Source organism: Argentina silus, assembly GCF_951799395.1.
Source record: "Argentina silus genome assembly, chromosome: 13".
Taxonomy (NCBI): domain Eukaryota; kingdom Metazoa; phylum Chordata; class Actinopteri; order Argentiniformes; family Argentinidae; genus Argentina; species Argentina silus.
The window spans coordinates 10434980-10454161 of NC_139667.1; the positions used below are offsets into that span (position 1 = coordinate 10434980).

Here is a 19182-nt window from a genome sequence, read left to right on the forward strand (position 1 = left end):
TGTGTGTGTGTGTGTGTGTGTGTGTGTGTGTGTGTGTGCGCGTGCGCAGGCTTCTCATTTCGCAGAGTGGGTCTGAGAGAGCCAGAGTGAAATCTAGAAAATCTACTTTGACAGGCACAGAGCACTTTATGTCAAAACCCTATCCCACTTTGATAGGGATCCAAGTTTAAACACTCACGTCAAAAATACACTTTTTTTTAGTGTCAAAAAGACACTAATGTGTCATTTTGTGAAGTTCTCCCTCCAAACCTCGAACAACAACATGTGAGGTTAAAGTAAAAACGAACCTATTGAGACAAAAACGCCACTCGCTGTGGATGGAAGAGGACCGTGGACACGCACCACCTGGATTATCTGTGGATGGAAGAGGACCGTGGACACGCACCACCTGGATTATCTGTGGATGGAAGAGGACCGTGGACACGCACCACCTGGATTATCTGTGGATGGAAGAGGACCGTGGACACGCACCACCTGGATTATCTGTGGATGGAAGAGGACCGTGGACACGCACCACCTGGATTATCTGTGGATGGAAGAGGACCGTGGACATGCACCACCTGGATTATCTGCAGCCTTTTAAAGCGCAGGACACGTAACATACTGTCCTCTACCTCTGTGTCATGAGCACGCCAGTCGCCAAACACCGTCCACTCTCTGATAGGTAGATGCAACGTGATGACACAGGGAGCACGCTGGGGGATGCTTGGCTGGCTGTCTGACAGAGTGGAGTGTGTGTGTGTGTGTGTGTGTGTGTGGCAGGTTGACTGACAGACAGAGCTCCTGGGATCCTCTCTTCCTCTGTGTTGACCTGGCTAGAGTGACCTCTGTTAACAAAGTGACATGCGTACACGCACGCAGGAGCGCAGGCACACACACACACACACACACACACACACACGTGCACAGGCAGGAACGCAGGCACGCACACACACATGCAGGCAGAAACACAGGAACACAAACACACACGCAGGCAGGAACACACAGGCACGTACACTCACCACATACACACCGCATACATCGCACCCACCCAACCACACACACACACACACACACACACACACACTTCATACTGAAAGCACCAGACAGGCCTCCTCCTCCTCCTCCTCCTCAGCCGGAGACTCCCGGCCCTGCCCTGAGCAAATGTAACCGGAGAGCAGTGTGTTTGTATTGGAAACTGGAGCTGCCGCTGCAGTCAGGTGGGAAAACAAAGTGTGGGGGGGGGGGGGGGGGGACTTTAACCTCCAGGAGAGGCGGGCGAGAGGGCGAGAGGGAGGGAGGGAGGGAGGGAATAACGACAGCACGGAGAATAAAGACAGCAGTCAGGGTGTTACCGTTCAACACAGCGCCTCCACTCACCTCCAGAGAGGTAAAAGACCACATAGAAAACCCCCCAGAAACACCTCCACCACTCTCTTTGTGTGTGCATCCATAAAGGTCCAAAATCAAATCAAGACAGTGTCTATTATCTCTAGCTAACGTTATTCCTGTTCTATATATACACACACGAGACTCGATTCAGGAAGCTGAGGTGGAAACGAGCTGCGGCGTCATGCCCCCCCCCACCAACCCCCCCTCCCCCCCCCCCCGTGTGTGTGTGGACGCGGAGTTCACAAGTAAACAAGTTCAGCGAGTCACCGGGACTGTCGCCGGGCATCAGCGGCGGACGCATCAGCAGCGGACGCATCAGCAGCGGACGCATCAGCAGCGGACGCATCAGCAGCGGACGCATCGCCGCGACCATGAGGTTCAGGGAGGAAGAAACTCACCTCAAAAATAAAGAGGATAGAGTCCAGCTCCTCCCTTTGTGATTTGTTCCCTGGAAGACGGAGAAAAAAGAAGAGGAGAAACGTTAGTTCAGTCAGAAACGGACATTTCAAGCGTTGGAAAATGTCATAGAAATAGATTTGTCTCTCACATACTTCCTATGAGCTTCATTCCATACCGATGCTTACCCTTGTAAATGGAGCTAGCATCTGCTACTTACTCTAACCACTTCCACATATCATCAGTGATAACAAGGCTAGGTCTGATATCGGTATCAGCTCTCCACTGACAGACAGTGTGTGTGTGTGTGTGTGTGTGTGTGTGTTTCTCAGTGTACAGTGTGAGATGTATTGACATGAATGAAAAGCTGGCTGTCCTTGCAGCTCTCCAGGGCCGGGGGAAGAACAGGTCCTACTTCATCATTCATCGCAAGCAGCACTGAAAGAGCTCTCTGGCTTTCAAGAGCTGGGCTTCAAGCACAGGGTTGTGTGTGTGTGTGTGTGTGAGGTGTGAGCACACACACACACACATACACAGAGGTGTGAGCTCTTCAGAGACAAAAAAAACAGGTGCCTGTGCCCCTCAGGTCATCCCTCCTTCTCTGAAGTAAGGAGGGATGAGAGCGGTCTAGAGGGCTCCAGTGAGGAGAAAAGAGTGGAAACAGAACTCATCCCTCTCAAACAGGTCCTCCTACAGAGCTACACAGAGCACGGGGAAAGTAGAGCGCTTCATAATTGAGGGCCTAACGTTAGAGCACGCATTAGAGTGGAAGTTCACCCAGTGTTCAGAGTGAGTGTCGTGAGGAGACTTGGGGGAGGGCCCACTGATCAGTGTCCATTACAGAACACATGCTTTAACAAACACTACAGACAGACTACCAGAGAGAGAGAGAGAGACACACACAGACAGACAGACAAAGAGAGAGAGGGAGCGAGATAGAGAGAGATGCAGACAGACAAAAAGAGAGAAAGAGTGAGAGAGAGAGACACGGACAGACAGACAGACAGACAAAGAGAGAAAGGGAGCGAGAGAGAGAGAGAGACGTCACTTCAATGCTCCATCTGTCTAAAAGTGTTTAGCTAGGCTACGTGTCTCTGACAGGAATCCAGGACTAAATCAATTTGCACACTGTGTGTGTGTGTGTGATGTTCGCCTGGTGCCTGGAGTCAGTTCTGGAGGAGGAGGAGGAGGAGGAGGAGGAGGAAGTAGGGAGTTCTGGGGAAATGTGAGATGAGGAGCGTCAAGCCAAGTCTGACTCCAGAGGAAAAAAGCCTCCGGATTTCCTCACCTCTCTCTGAACACGTGAACCGGTGGTGGAGCGGCAGGCCGTTATCATGAGGAGGATTGGCACATCTTCTGATTCAGATTACCTTTCTTTAATTCCTCTCATTGGGTCCATCCAGAGACTGTACAACTGAGGGCTTTTTTTTATTTATTTTTTTATATGTTTTTAGGGCATTTCTGCTTCATTGGGATAGAGATAGTAGAGATTGACAGGAAGGATGGGGGAGAGAGAGAGAGAGAGAGAGAGAGAGAGAGAGGAGGGATGACATGCAGGATGTGTCGATGGCCGGAATCAAACCGGGGACCATGCGATGATATGGTATGCGCCTTAGTGTGCTACGCCACTGAACGCCCCAAATGAGGGCTTTTTACCGCTTTCAGCTCTGCAACCGCCTACAGTACATCTTTGTGTAGCCATTTTACTCGCAGTAGTGTCGGGGGGGGATATCAAACTAACAACTCTCAACTCAGAAAAATGGTTAAGATGTGCATTCCCCACAGAAGCCTACAGTATATGTATGTGGCCTGAGGTGGTGTCAGATCCCTTTGATGTAATCTAGTGCACTGCAGAAACTCTTTTTTTTTTTTTTTTTACGACTGGTTTCTCTCATTGTCGAGGTCCCAAATCACTGACTATTCTTTGGTTGTTCGCTCAAATCATTTCACTGCAATCCAGTCTGAATTAATGATCATCTAATTGGCCCTGAGCAGCTTAGGGAAGAGGTCTGGAATGAAAACTACAGGCCCTGAGGTATTGAACCTGACACAAGCTCTCAGCGAGCTAAAAATGCCATTACCAAGCTAATTATAATACTGTAATACTGTACCGGTTACTGGGGTAGCCATGGGCAACATGGAAGTGTACTTTTCCTTACCTTTTTGCTTTAAGTTACTTTCCAGTGTAATGAAATTTTCATAGAAGATAAAATAAATCTGCGAACAGTTGCCTTCGAAGAACGTCTTCAGTTCACTTTTCTCAATGATATCTGCAAATTAGAAAAAACACAAAAAACACACAGTTAGATGAATGTTTCATTGCCGTAAATCTAAATCTGGTGGAGGTAGATATCGGAGGAGAGGACAGGGTCATTGTAAAGCACGGAATGGAAGCACGTGTGTTTGATACCATTCCTCGCATATTGCCACAGACAGAATCATAACCAAGCATATTGCCACAGAGACAATCATAACCCTAAGCCTTGGAAAATCACTGCATGTCAGACTCCAGCTTACTAACAACACCAAGGACTGATCAGAAAAAACCCTGTCTAAAAATAGGGCCTATCAAAAGCCGGTAGATGAGCGGGGGAGGAGGATGACTGTATCAAACACTGCTGATCACGCTGTGACTGGGGGGGGGGGGGGTAGGTAGGTACAGGGGTGCAGGGGTATGGGGGAGCGGGGGGGGATTACAGGGAGCCAACATGCTGAATCACACCTCTGTCAACAACACTCCAAACAGTGTCTTGGAAACAGCTGTGTCCAATTCTGGAATCTGGGACAATCTCACTTCACACACACCACACCACACCTCTCTCTCTCATCCCTATTTTGGGGTTGTTTTTGGTTTTTATTCCTTATACGATATGCTGACCTCCAGCACTTAGTCCCGCTTGTGTAGGATTATCTGTCAGGTTGCTATAGAGATGGAGAGTGCTGCTGGGTTCAAGGCCAGGCCGAGCTGTGGGGCTGGACGCAGTACGGCCACACACACACAGTCACGCACACACAGTCACACACGCACACACAGTCACGCACACACAGTCACGCACACACAGTCACACGCACACAGTCACACACACACTCACACAGTCACACACACACAGTCACACACACACAGTCACGCACACACAGTCACGCACACACAGTCACGCACACACAGTCACGCACACACAGTCACGCACACACAGTCAATGAAATCAATCGAGCAGTATCAGACTCAATAGGCATGCAACAAGCGTCCTGTTAAAAGCCATACCCTGCCACTGAGGTAAACAATAGAATATATAGAACAGGGAGAGACTTTGCACACTAATTGAGCAATTAAGGCTGACCTTCTGCTGTGGACCCCCACAAACTCCACAAACCACCAGCCAATTGGACGGCTCCCCAAACCCCCCCGGCTAGCTCTCTGGTGGCTCTGGGGGAGCGCTGGCATTTGAAGCCCAGTGAGAGACAACGACACTGTGGCGATGCATGTTAGCCCTGTGAAACACACCCATAACAAAAGGAGAATACATACACAGTCCCCTGTGATCATATAGATTTTTAAAATATATTTTAGGGCATTTCTGCTTTATTGGGATAGAGTGCAATGTTAGTTGCTTTGGATAAAAGCGTCAGCTAAATGGCATACATATAAACGTGAACGCCACAATGTTTGGAGGACGAAAGTCACGACACAGAAATAGCAACAACACAGCGAAAAAGCTTGCTGTAGCTCAGCTGTACAGCACAAGGGTGACAATTCTGCCTGCTTAAGCGCATGAAAATGCACCTATTGCATCAGGCATCAGGCCTATCTCTGAATCCTTGAGCAATGTTTACAAAATGACACAATCTTAAAAACAGTCGGGTTCAAAACACTGGATTTCACAGTAAAACAAATGGCACGTCTTTAAGCGGATCAACACAACAGCATAGCCAAGCATGGCAGATAAGTCTCCTTTCACAGAAAGTTGTACTAACTCTCTCTCTCGGGCACAAAATCCTCTCGATAATGCTGGATTTAAGGGTCAAACAGAGGAGGGAAATTCCTTCCACACACTATTAACACACAAACCGACATTACACCCTTCAGCGCACAGGTTCACTGACTGCAGAAACACCGGAGTCATTGGAATATATGAGAGTGAATGATATGTGATGGGGGTAAATGATTGATAGGCCTATGTGAGTGTCTCTCCCTCTCTCCCCCTCTCTCTCTCTCCCTCCCTCAGTCAGTCAGGGCTGGGGCAGATCTAGCCGAGCCCTTATTGGAGTGGACAGCTGAATGAGGCGTCTCAACACAGCCTAGCAGCATCACAGTGAGTACATAATGACCTTTCAAGTCTGCCACCAAATATTGACTTTCCAGCGCGCGTGCGTGTGTGTGTGTGTGTGTGTGTGTGAGCATAGGCCTGCTACATCCTCTCAGACTAGCCTCCTGCCTCTCTCCACAACAGCACGACTCGGCCACTTCCCAACCCTCCTCCACACACACCCCCTCTTCCCCTCCTCTAACCCTCTCTCTTGCTCTCCGTCTCCCAATGGAGAAAACACTTCATTCGATTCTCCTTCTCTTCTCTCTCACGCCTCTTGAAGGGATCGGCCATGGCGGATTGCGCTGGTGAGGTGTGTGTGTGTGTGTGTGTGTGTGTGGGGGGGGGGGGGTACAGTTACTGAGCTACGGTAATTGCTTGATCTGTTCAATTCACACTATAGCAGACACACAGACACACACACACAAACACACACAGACACACACACACACAGACAGACACACACACACACACAGACAGGCTCTACGCCAACACATCGCAGTGAAGGGTCTAAAGCTTTTGAACAACCGTTAACCTGAGAGGCCGAATCATGGACAATATGAGAGTACTGCAGGCAAGTGCAGGATATCTTGTGCGAATATCATCAATAATTCATTTGATAAATCAGCAGACACTTTTCAATAATGCAACAGAACAGAACATACCAAGCTGTGCATCCCTGCCACTGCTACAGGGGTACAGTAGGTGGTATAACCTCCAGGCTAGACGACCGTACCAGCCTCAGCCTGGCATTGCACTACTGAAAAAGGGGGCTTTAAAAACAGGCAACCCTAGTTGTGCCAGTGTGCTGGTCCATTGAGGGCCGGGACGGTACCGCGAGCCCAAGCAGGGCGGGCCTCTTATCTCAGCCCCTCACATGGTCCGGCTTTCAGCGCAGCTCATTGTGTTGGAGCTCTTCCTGCCTGCCGCTCAGGAAAACATGTTGACTCATCAGCAGAGCAGAGGCGCCCAGAGAGAACAGGAGAGGAGAAAGGACAGAGAGAGTCCAAGCAGGCACATCCTCAGGGAAGGAGGGAATCGGGAGGGTGTGAGTGAGTGTGTGTGTGTGTGTGTGTATGCGTGTGTTTCTGGATGTGTGTGTGTGTGTGTGCGCTTGTGTTTCTGGATGTGTGTTTCTGTATGTGTGTGTGTGTGTGTGTGTGTACTGTATAGGGTCACTGGTCAGATAACAAGGCCATCCCCGGTAACTTCCTTCCATATTCCTGTAATACAGCTACAATATTTATTGTCCAAAAGGGATTTTTTTTTCTCCTTTCAATACTTTATTTGGACAACATGCTAATCTAAGTGGTTGTCTAGCCTATCACCTTGTTCTAACAACATTACAACTGGCCAACTTCGCTTTTGCTATTTGAGTTCCTGTCTAATCAAATACTGAAGAAAAAACTAAATCCTGTGTTCGGAATGTTGAAATAATTTTGATCAACAACCAACAAACAAAGAGGATATTCAATGTCCAGTCTCTTGAAATGACATCTTGACGCTTCACTCTGTTATCTTGGATATCAAACCTTGGACACAACAAAGTGTGCATGTTAGTCGGTGAGTGTGGTTGTGTGTGTGTGTCTGCGTGTGTGTGCCTGCGTGTGTGTGCCTGCGTGTGTGTGTGTGCCTGCGCGCGTGTGTGCCTGCGCGTGTGTGTCTGCGTGCGATGGATCAGCTCTGTTTGATATCCTGCAGGTCACTGACCCATCAGAGCCTGTCATCCCGCTCTTCCCGCCCTTCAGATTCACTGCTCTCCATCTGCTCCGATGCCCCAGAGCCAGGCCCAGGCTGTGGAGCATGACCGACCGGTGGAGCCTCATAAGAGCCCTTTGCTGAGAGGCCGACGCCAGGGGAAGACATAAGGACTGACAGCAGAGGGATATCTCACAAGGACCTGGCCACATCTTACAGTCACCAGTACAGTAGGCTGATACACACACAGTAGTATTGTTGATCTCTTCTGAATGGCATGTATAGGCTACTCCGCCTCATGATAACCAGAGACTTAGGTTCATAACAGACCTCAGAGTACTAGAGTAGGCCTTCTGAGTCTTACAGTAGGCTATCCCCCCCCCGACCCCCCGAATGGGCTTCTCAGTTCTCAGGTGGCTGCACTGACGGACTCAGAGTCAGCCCGGGGAATGCAGGAGATGACACTGTATCCTCTAAACAAAACAGGACACCTGTGTCCCTCCACTGACACCCCCCCCCCCCCACCCCCCCGCCTTTGGCTCACCCTCCTGCCGATGTGCCTGAGCTGGGAAAAACAGACCAGAAGGGGAGGGTGATTCAAAAAAACAGAAGCAGCAGAAGCAGCAGAAGCAGCAGCAGCAGCCATGAGCTGTCATCTTCACACAAGTCATGCCATGGTGGAAATGAGAGGAAATATCATGTTGTTGTTTTTTTTAATTGTCAACTGGAGTAGGAGGAGGAAGGAGGAGTACTGTTTTGATAGCTCTGGTTCTGCTTTGTTTTTCCGAGAGGTCTGTTTGTGGAAGTGTGCGAGTGCCAGCAACACTCAGTGATCCACACACACAATAGCATCGCTGTGAGAAAGTCCAGCCAAGTTCAACACCAGCAGAGAGCAGAGCTGGGGGTCAATTGCTATTCCAAACGGCTTATTTGTAAATCCACTCTGCCAATCTGTAATCCCACGTTGGGAGTCTAGGCACAGTGCTAATGCTCTATCGTCTAATGACACAATGAGTACGAACAAGAGTAGCCTTTAGGCCTGACTTAAGTAAGACCACCGAGTCAAGTGGGATGAGAGTTCTGGACTACAGCACTCACACATGGAACAAAGACGGCACATGAGATCAGAGAGGAAGAATCAGACCGGGCCTGAGAGTAATGAGACAGTTGGTTATTGCGATAGCGAAACGCATTTCCTGATGACTGTCAAAAAATGAGCAGCTGTTGAGTCCCTGTGTGGGGAAAAGCCAGCTGGAGAATAATAACCTGCAGCCAGGGCATATTAAATATTCAGAGACAGAGGTACTCAGGAAGAAAAACACAGCATGTTCACAGCATGTTTTCCAGGCAGATATCTTGAGCTCAATTCCTTTCCCAGCATATTTTTCCTCTCAGGGTACAGTATGGAGAAACATGGGAAAACGCTGCCACCAAATGTCAATTTGGTCACAAATGTCAGACCGAATGGTAATGTGAGGGTTGTTAGAGTCTGTTGACCGGCTAAGGAGGTCACGTGGTAGAGGTCATGTCACACGGTGACATCACGTCAACGTGGCCTTCTCTCTGCGTCACTGTGACCTTTTTGTGCTTCGGGTTAAACTGCGGCTCCGACTGACTGCTCAGTGATACATGTACAACACCAGACAGTTCGGACATATCTTCTGGCTAAAACAACCAGGCTTAAGCTAAAAAATAAAATGATACAAGAACAAAATGTATTCGGTGGGACAAAGAATCACATTTCAAGACCGCATAGGCTGGGTATTCAATGTATTTTTGGCTAATTGGTTAGCCTAACATTTAACTGAGTTAGCTTAGCTAGCTCTGGGAGAGAGCAGTGTTAGTTAGAGCGGGTGAAGGTCACCTGGAGCCTATGGTGTATTTACACAGTCAAAAACAAACGTCAAGATACACGGCTCACATCTCCCTGTTCAAACTGACACGGCACATAACACACGGAACAAAAAAACTTGCATTTACTTAACCCCAGGGAACTAGGCTAAATGTCTACCATTTACACCATTATGTAGTCATTAATATGCTCTGTCATACCCATAAGGAAGGCCTAATCAGCCTTTGATCAGACAGACTCTCATTAGCATTAGCTCTGGGCTAGCTGTAACACTCCAGGTGCAGCACGCAGTAGCAGTGGAGCTGGTGGGAGACAGAGAGAGAGAGGGGGGGGAGACAGACCAACAGAGAGAGAGAAAGAGGGAGAGAGAGAGGGAGAGAGACAGACCGACAGAGAGAGAGAGAGAGAGAGAGAGAGAGAGAAAGAGAGAGAGAGAAAAAGAGGGAGAGAGAGAAAGAGGGAGAGACAGACTGACAGAGAGAGAGAGAGAGAAAGAGGGAGAGAGAGAGACAGACCGACAGAGAGAGAGAGAGAGAGAGACAAACACAATGTCTCTGGCACAGAGCTCAGAGCAGACCCACACAGAGGGGTCTTTAAGGGACTGTGATGCCTAGGGGCAAACAACAACATAGAGCTGGGGAGACGTGGGGCTGGCTGCTAATGTGGAGGCTGATGGATGAGGCTTAGGATAGCTGCTAGGCACCTCCGATATTCTGGGCCACACACTGCAGGGACTGAGAGAGTACATGGAGACACTGAGGGGGGATGGATCATTTCATTTGAAAACAAGAGACTTCTTCTCTGGGACACGGTTTTGATTGGGTGTGTTAGTGCCTGAGGCCAGAGGGAGATGAAGAAGAAGAGAGACCCCCCCCCCCCCCCAAAGGAGGAGCGTTGGCAGCCAGGAAGGCACTGTGTCACTAGGCAGCGCTGAGCTGCCAGTCAGTGTGACTCCGTCAAGGACACCTGGAGGCTGGAGCTGTGCCCTGCATCTGCAGACAGACCACATCACCGCTCTGTATGCCCCCTTTACAAGGCTGGAAATGGGCACCTCTTCACACCGAACCACCACCACCATCACCTCATGGAGGGGCATCAGCCTGACAGAGTGCTGACGCTCAACAGGGAGTCTGCCTCCTCTTCATCTTCCTCCTCCTCCTCCTCTGTCTCTGAGTGTGCTAATCAACCCTAATCTCAGCACCGCCAGCCACAAAGCTATTTTAAAATCAAGTAGCAGCCACTGTAGAGGAGGAAGTTGGGAGAAAACAACAACAATAGACCTTCAATCTGCAGCAGCCAGCTCCACACAGCCGGGGAGAGGAGCGCGGCGACTTTTGACCACGTTAAGAAGAGGGTTAATGATAAATCCATGGCAACCCGCTGGGCAGAGGGAGACTTCGCTACTGCCCGTCACACGAGACAATTCACTGGGAGGTAGCCTGCTCAGGAACAGGCAGTGGAACCTCATTCAGTAGGCCCTGATAACACACAGCTGCTCCCGACCACGAGTGAACGGATAGGCAGTGCAGCAGCCATCCATCATAATTCATCACACACTGAGCCAAACTGGTGTCTCTTATCACGAATATCAATTGGAGTCCACTCAGCTTCTATCAGGGGTGGTTAGAGGACTACAGACTAACGCATTGGAGCTGTGGAGCTGATAAGGCCCTCAGTCTGCAGCGCCGGGGCCTAACAGCCTCCCTGAAAGCATCGGCCCAACGCATGATTTAAAACCGCCACGGCTTGTCAAGGTAAAAGACATTAATAACAGCCTGGGCCGTGCATCATCATCATCATCTCTGAGCAGTGTATTTACAGTGTGTGATTAACAGCTTGTCAGGTTAAAGCGATGGGGCTAAGTAGCTCTCTGTGAACCAACGGTGGTACGACTGGAGCTGTAATTCATAGATGGCGTGCTCGTCGGTAATAAATAACAGTGCTTTACCAGCTAACTGTCAACAGCCTTGCAACACAGCCAAGGCAGCGCCGTGTGATATTGGCAACTGTGTACGTCATGCTACTGTGTCTCTGTCATCGCGTCACCGTACAGTCACTCAGGTTGAAACGTATTCGCAGTATGTAGTGTGCAAGTCAGTGCGCATCAGTCAATTTCATTATTGCAACACTGCCATTTCAGCAGCAGCGCTGTGATGAAAGGCTGTATCCGCATCATGTGTGTACACACCGTGCGACGCAACCAACTGAACCCCTTCTCTACATGGGTAGAGCTGGGTGTGACAGACGTGGTAGTTTACAGAGGCTGTGACCCCGTTTGTGTTCACAGATCATGGAGCGGACAACCTTGACATCTTAACGCGAGGGAGCCGCAAAATTGGCAACTGCCACTCTTCATCAAGAGCTCGCCCCCTCAAATACCTTCCTTAATTAATCCAGGACATCAAACGGAGAGTGCAGAGGCCCCGGCTGAGCCTGGAACTCCATGCCTTTGAAACGCAAAAAAACAGCCTTTAGGTGTCTATTTCAGGGGAAAATGACGACAAGGGTGGTAAGAGACATGATGTACTGAGGCAGTGATTAAAGTAGTCTGTAACAAATCCAGATGATTATGCCATGACGATTGGTTTGTTTCCCGTAGGCTTTAAATCTAGAAAGCCACAACAGATTAGAGCGGTTTGGACACGCTTGGAAGATATTCATCAACCTGCAAGAAAAACAAAACTGATAGAAAGACCAAAACAGATATTAGAGGATTCAACCACAGGCTTTTCATAGGTTATTGCTCCCACATTGGGTCTCCAGTGTGCTACGTTATTTGAACTTGCAACCAGAAAACCAGCGTGACCAGACAAACTGGTCTTGACTTCCATGTGGTGTGTAAATGACACATCAAACACACACTTCATGCTGAAACTGTACGACTGTTTTGATAGGCTTGTCCTTGAGTCGACGTCCGTCTCTCTGCTCCTCTCTCTGGTTAGAGAACAGGCTATGATCTTCTGTCAAGCTTTGTTCAATATGATGTTCACAAGGTTTTGATCATTCAGAATCTGGTTATCAGAGAAAACTGTCAAACACATGACATTGATAAGAAAGAATGAATACAACCCGGGGCCAGAAGCCTTTGGAAGTCCTTGAGTAACCATGCGACTTGAGTAATCAGAGGAGACAAAATCTTCTCTGAAGATTGTCAAACATCCCCCTTCCTTTCAAATGAAATATCAAAGGTCAGTGGAGCGACTAGGGCAACTCTTTATACAGTACAGTAGCTGTTGAATCCTAACATTCAGAGAAACCAGTATACCGTAACAATCCTCAAAACACATTTCTCAACTGAATCTTCTCGGTTATGACTGCTGACTGAAATTATCAATATGAGGTATGAGGTAAACAGATGAAAAGAGAGGGGAAAGGTGTGCATAGGAATGTGTGTTGTCTAGTTCAGAGCAATAGTGTTTTCAAACCCAAAGCTTCCACGCAGCGGGAACTCGGTGACAGGGCATCCTGGGCCCCTCTAACCCATTAGGGGGAAATCTCGACTCTGAATCGGAGACGCTGCTGAGATTGTTCATAAATGATTCAATAGGGCAACCTATCTCAAAATAAACAAACATTGCAGGTGTACTGAAATGGAAATCCCAAATCTATCCATCTAAATTGACAGTGTTGTTTTTCTTCCCCCATCCCCATCACACTCACTTGGAATTAAATTGACTAAATGAATGACCTTAAAGTCTATACACTTCTAGGCTAGGCTATAGGCCTATCAGCTTCATGGGAACGGCCATTGTCGAGTTGAACAAGTAGACGGTCTACTTTAGATGACTCCTAGATGCCACCGACATCAATGAGACCCTCGGGCCACGCAGCCCCTGGAGAGACATCATTTCCGTAGCCCCAGACACTATCCTGAACCGAGATTAGCGTCTAGCCTGCACACCAAGGCCAAGCTGGGCAGCCCCGTTGTACATCACGTTATCGCCTGCGTGTCACCATTGTTGTTCTATACCCAGAAGTAGGTCACTGCTGAATCTTCATGAACAGATGGGATGAACTCTCTTCTTTAACAGAACATTATTACATTGTTTTTTCTACTGTACCCGATTTGGATCCAGGATCCAGACACAAACATCACCTTCTTAGAGAAGGAAAGGCTAGGCCTCTCTACTGAGTATGACACAAGTATGCTGGCTACTAGGCCTACATTCTATCATGACACACGTTGTTTGCAATGCTAATTGTTTAGGGATCATGGCACAGTGTTTCTTTATGATGCCAGATGCTTATCTGGGTGCTGCCACAGACGTAGGGAAAGTCACACCCATACCGCCTCGCTGGCAGGAATAGGAGAGGACTCAGCTGACCCCGAGTTAGAGACAACCATATCCAAGGACTGAAGCCTAAGCCTATTACATCATGTATTGTAATGCTAGAACAATATTTTTTCCGGTTTTAAAAATCACTGTGATCCAATATCCTCATGAGCATTCAGACAGGTGTCAACTTCCTAATTTACAACCTATCTATTATATCAAAGACCTTGTTAGAAGGATAAAAGCCAAATAAAAGCCAGTCGTTCTCAGGTTCTTACAGGACCATGGCCACTTTGTTCGCTTCGAGAGGTTCACAGGGCTAGAGTAGACAGTAAAAAAACAGTTCCCTATATGACCTAATTTCCTTGTTCGTTCGACTCGCATTGAGAAGTCAGGTGAGTAGAGTAAAGCCAGTGTATAACGGTTGAGCTTGGGAGTGGCATTGAGGAAACTGTTCCATGACATCAGGCCAGGCCAACTCTGCCTCCACTTCCCCCTCCAGGGCCACCCGCCTTGCAGGCCTTCTACTGTGGAGGACTGGTGTGAAGATGCACCCTGCCAGGGTGGTAATGACAGAAGCTGTCATCTTAATGGGCAACACTAGACACAGAACTGCTAATGGTTGTCTAGTGTCACCTAACCTGTACAGCACACGTCTCCTCACAGCTATTCTCAATGGACTTGAGAAGGCAGCCTCCGGCACAGGCCTGACATCCACACTGAGGGGGGTTCACACTGCTGCTGTGTCCTACTGAACTAAGATACTTGACATTCCTCAGGCAAATCTAGTATTACATGATGAGAACATAAGAAAACAATTAGTCCTAAATTCAATGGGGGTACAAAAGAGCAGAGGTGGATTGTCACTAGAGGGTTAGAAAACTGACCGAGTTGTTCTTTGCATGATGAATCAAGAGCGCCTATTTAAATGAGGGGCATTCATTGCTTCCGTTGGTTATGTGGTTTCCAATGTCACTGGTGTTGAAAGCAAATAATTACCCTGACCCATCTTTCTCTGTGGTATGAAATGACAGATCCTCCACTATAAGGCCTACTTGAACAGGAAGAATGCCTCTAATGTGAGCTTCTTGGGCAAATTCTCATAACACACACAGGTAGGCCAGATTGGGATACTTAGCCAACAATCATGTCGGTCCTTGTTGGGTAGCACTGGCTAACATAATGCTATGCATCTAAAGCATTTCATGTTTTCACCAAATAAAAGCTTTTCGAATTCAGTGAGTGAGGCAACTCCCTACAACTACTAACAACTATCTCCAATTGTTTTGCCTCATTACAGGGAATTCACACACACAAAGGCATGATACCAAATGCATACTGTAGGCTAGCTTGCAAATACACTGGCATAATAGAAACAATACCCAGAGGGCAGGTTGTCTGTTATCAAAACAGACACTTTTTTGAAAGGTTATTTACTGCTTAGACTTAGAGCGTCATGAACTGCAACAATCAGACACAACAATCAGTCAAAGAAGTAGCCTAGGCCTAGACCATTGGACGTAGATGGAAATTAAATGGAAATTTGGACTGGTTCAGTTTCCTGATAAGCTGGCCTCAGGAGACCAAGAGAAGCTGGGCATATGCTTTCATATGCTGTGCCCTTCAAAGAACAAACAATACATTCACTTTCTGAATATCTACCCAAAGGAACACCAATCATGTGCAATAGGTTATTTTTAGTTTCTATGAGGTCAAAGCTACAATTAGGAGACAGGCTATTCCAATACAATATGACACATAGTAGATTAGCTTAGCCTAATCACATTTCTGAAGTCTTTATTGTGACTCTAAATAGCCTGCAATATCTTCTTTAATAAGTCAGCACCAAGAAAGCACCAGTTACCAAGAAAGCAATGGTAAATTGAATGTGGACAAGTGATGGAAAGCACATTGTATGATGAAAGGTAACTAGAGGTTAAAGTGAACCAAGGCACTAGACGATGCTGAGTGTTTTGAAAAGTGGAAAATCAAATGTCAAGAGTTGAGCTCAGCCAGGATAAAAAAGACCTCCTTAAGTGTGTTTCAGATGTGACAGTCATTGTTCCCCCCGCGCTTCAACTCATGATTTCCCTCCAGCAGCCCTCCTGGTTGACCCTGACCTCATCATCATTCACAGGGAGGGAAGAGGGTGAAGTCACCCACACACTTCTCTCTGTCTTGTCTTCTCTCTGACACACACACGCACACACACACACACACACACACACACACACACTTCCCCACCCCAACCCACCCACCCACACACACACACACACACACACATACACACCCCACCCACCCACCCACACACCTGACTGTTATCACAGACAACACTTGCACTTATTTACCATTGTTCCCATATAGGCCACCTGCTCTTTTAGGTCAGGGAACTTGTTTACACTGCATCTCAGAAAAACAAACAGCCTAAAGTCTGCCATATTTAGCCTAGTTCTTCTAACTCCATGGTGGAGCAGTCTACTGTCCTCCGGATTTAACTGTAAGCTAGGCTACCTCTCTCATCGCATTGCTTTGGAGAAGCCAGGGTGTCTGAGGAGAAACAGAGTCCCAGGGAAGGGAACAGCCATGCGTAGCGCCAGCCACAGAGGCAGTGTGTGATCAGGTGGTGTACCAGGCTCCGGTAATTAACAACCTCAGCCAAATCCAGCCAGGCATGACCAGTCAATTAACATGCAGCAGCTCTCACACACACTGAACACCACAATATATGCTCAATGAGCAGAAAACCAACACAGGCCACATAAACTGAACACTTAGATCATAAGAATGTGATACAGGGCATTATAACATGACCCTAGTTTTACTGATGTGATTAGAGCCCAATCAAACTTGAGTCAAGCTGCACCAACGTGGACACGGAGTAGACTCAACACAACAGCTTCTCAGCACTAGGATGTTCCTGACATTGAGGAGGACGTTCAATATAATTTGCATCGTGGTATAAAAGAATACAATCAACATAGGGGGAAATGGCATGTTCTCTTCCAGTAAGAGGGAGTGTTTTTACTGTCTTTGTTTTTGAGCTTTCTAAGACAGATAATCATTTCACCTGGGCCTATGGGCCTTGATTTACGACAGCACACAACACAGGGTTAGGGTTAGCAGTGAAGAGAGCCTCCTAACAGTACCCCCGGAGTCCCCGCTGTCCAGGACCCCACGATCACTCATCGCCACTTCCTGTCCATACAGGAACCAGCCTGCACCAGGAGGAAATCCTGCTGAAAGTGCTGCAGGAGGAGGGAGGTAGCGAGGGGACAGCGACGCAGAGGCCCTCCTATCAGCCACTGCACAAACAGGCCTGCCTTATCTTTACCCGCACATGAGGACAAGAACAACACAGGGGAAGTAACAGACTGCCTGAGCTCAGGTTTGACCTCTGTCTTGACCAAACTAGTCTTGACATTGAATTTGCAGTGTAAGCAGGAAAAGGGCACGGATACACTCCCTACATATTAAACAACTCTGCACTATTGAAGCTCTGGAATGCTCCAGACCGACGGTGTGGAACATTAGATTGTTTGGCAACTGCTGTAGGCTGGGCCTATGCCCTGCTCAAGACCTAACTGACAACTTGTTCCAAGGTATCATTCTCTGCTTCTGTTCTAGCATCCCTAACTGTAGCCTTGTGGCAGGCTCAGAGTATGTTATCCATCCCAGAGTTGACCTGTGTCCTGACAGCCACCAGTTCTGAAATAGACTTGGTGCACCGGGTCGAATGGTCCATCACAGTTGTGAAGTTGATTTATAGAGGCTGGAAGCTTACAAATACAACGGTGTGGGGTTGGCAAGAATTGTAGGTTCACACCTGGTCATTTGAACAATGACAGAATTGTGCAAAAATAAGTCCGAAAGAGACTGGAGCTTTATAGGAGAAGGGAGACATCTGAATAAGATATCCTGCAAAACTTCGAAACAGACAGCCTTGTAAAACACACTGGGGTTGACACTTTCAACAACAGCAAAAGTCTGTTTCCTGGTCAGCAGTGGGTTCCCCTCACAAGAGAGCTACAGTTTACCCCCTCCTCCTCCCACTTTCCACCCGATGACTGTCCCAAGGGGGACCTTGTTATGAAAAAGGTACACATTGAAGCCTATGAAGCAGAACACAACTGGGGAGGTTGGGGGAGGGTGCATTGGAAATAACATCCTTTCTCTAATAACCATACCCAGGGCATCTAGTATATACAGCTCTCCAAATACTACACAGAATCCCTCCTTTGTTACTAGCTAGCAAGCTACCTGCAAGCTAAATTCAAATGAACATGACAGCTGCAGCCAGCAGCCTGTATTGCTAGTAGCAAGCAGGCTTCCCCATAGAAGCCCTGGAATGATTGGAGCCCGAGATCATGCAAATATGGCTAGCTACCCAACTTGCTTTACGCTAGAATGTCGAACTAACCACCAGCAACCATACATAACCAAGCAATCCTTATTGGATAATGCAAACTTGCTAGCTAGCACAAACAAAATGCCTTGTTTTTTTTTTTTCTGTGCGACCTGCTTGCTGAGTGCTGTCTGGCATGCTAATGTGGCTAACCATATAACTACAGTATCACTGCCACTGCCTGGTGTGGCTTACTCAGGGGCGCCAGACACAAAGGCTGGCTTCCAATTATCCTGCGTTTGTCACAGAATGCATAATGACACTATTCTAATGTTGTGATATCAAAATGAACCACTGAAACCTAGCTGGCGAGACTAGCGAGCTCGAAGGAAAACAGAGATGGACAGCTAGGCACCGCGGGCACCATCAGTGAGCTAGCTCACGTAGCTGCTAGCTAAAGCTGGGCGCCGCATCACAGCTCGGTGACATTTCACTCACCTAACAGTGACCGGAGGTGCTTCAGTCGGGTCAATACATCCTTCTTTGGGTCCAGAACTTTCTGTGTAGATTTCTTGACGTCTCCATGGCCCCTTCGAGTGAACATTCCGCTGTAAAAAGCAATTTTGAAATCTGAAATGACCTATTCTTTACCATGCAGTAAGCCCCCCCCTTATGTGACAGTGTCACTTTCCTCACCACTGCTCTATGCTCGCTCGGTAAACATACGTCGCGCTGCTTTGCGCACCAGTCTCTCCCCCCCTTCGTCGTGGGTGTGTAAACACGGAAGCGCAGCTCGGAACGTGGGAGGGGAGGGAGGGAGGGTGGTAGGGGGGAGTGGAGGGGGGGAGGGTTTGCGTGGCCACGCCCCCCCGTTTTCTACGTCACCAACCTGCGCTTTGCCTACTCTGCTTGTAGTTTTTCATCATGCAGTGTCTGTCTTGTCTG

The 19182-nt window shown here is 48.0% G+C and overlaps 1 protein-coding gene across 1 annotated transcript in view; it reads right to left on the reverse strand.

The window, feature by feature from the left end:
• ralgapa2 (Ral GTPase activating protein catalytic subunit alpha 2) overlaps nucleotides 1-18922 on the reverse strand; it is a 97993-nt gene extending 79071 nt beyond the window's left edge. The window contains exons 1-3 of the mRNA XM_083682742.1: nucleotides 18736-18922; nucleotides 3927-4037; nucleotides 1770-1819 (exon numbers count right to left, since the gene is read on the reverse strand). Coding sequence (XP_083538868.1) covers nucleotides 1770-1819; nucleotides 3927-4037; nucleotides 18736-18841 — 267 coding nt within the window. The 5' untranslated portion in view covers nucleotides 18842-18922. The remainder of the gene's footprint in view (nucleotides 1-1769; nucleotides 1820-3926; nucleotides 4038-18735) is intronic.
• Between the last annotated feature and the right edge of the window lie 260 nt (nucleotides 18923-19182).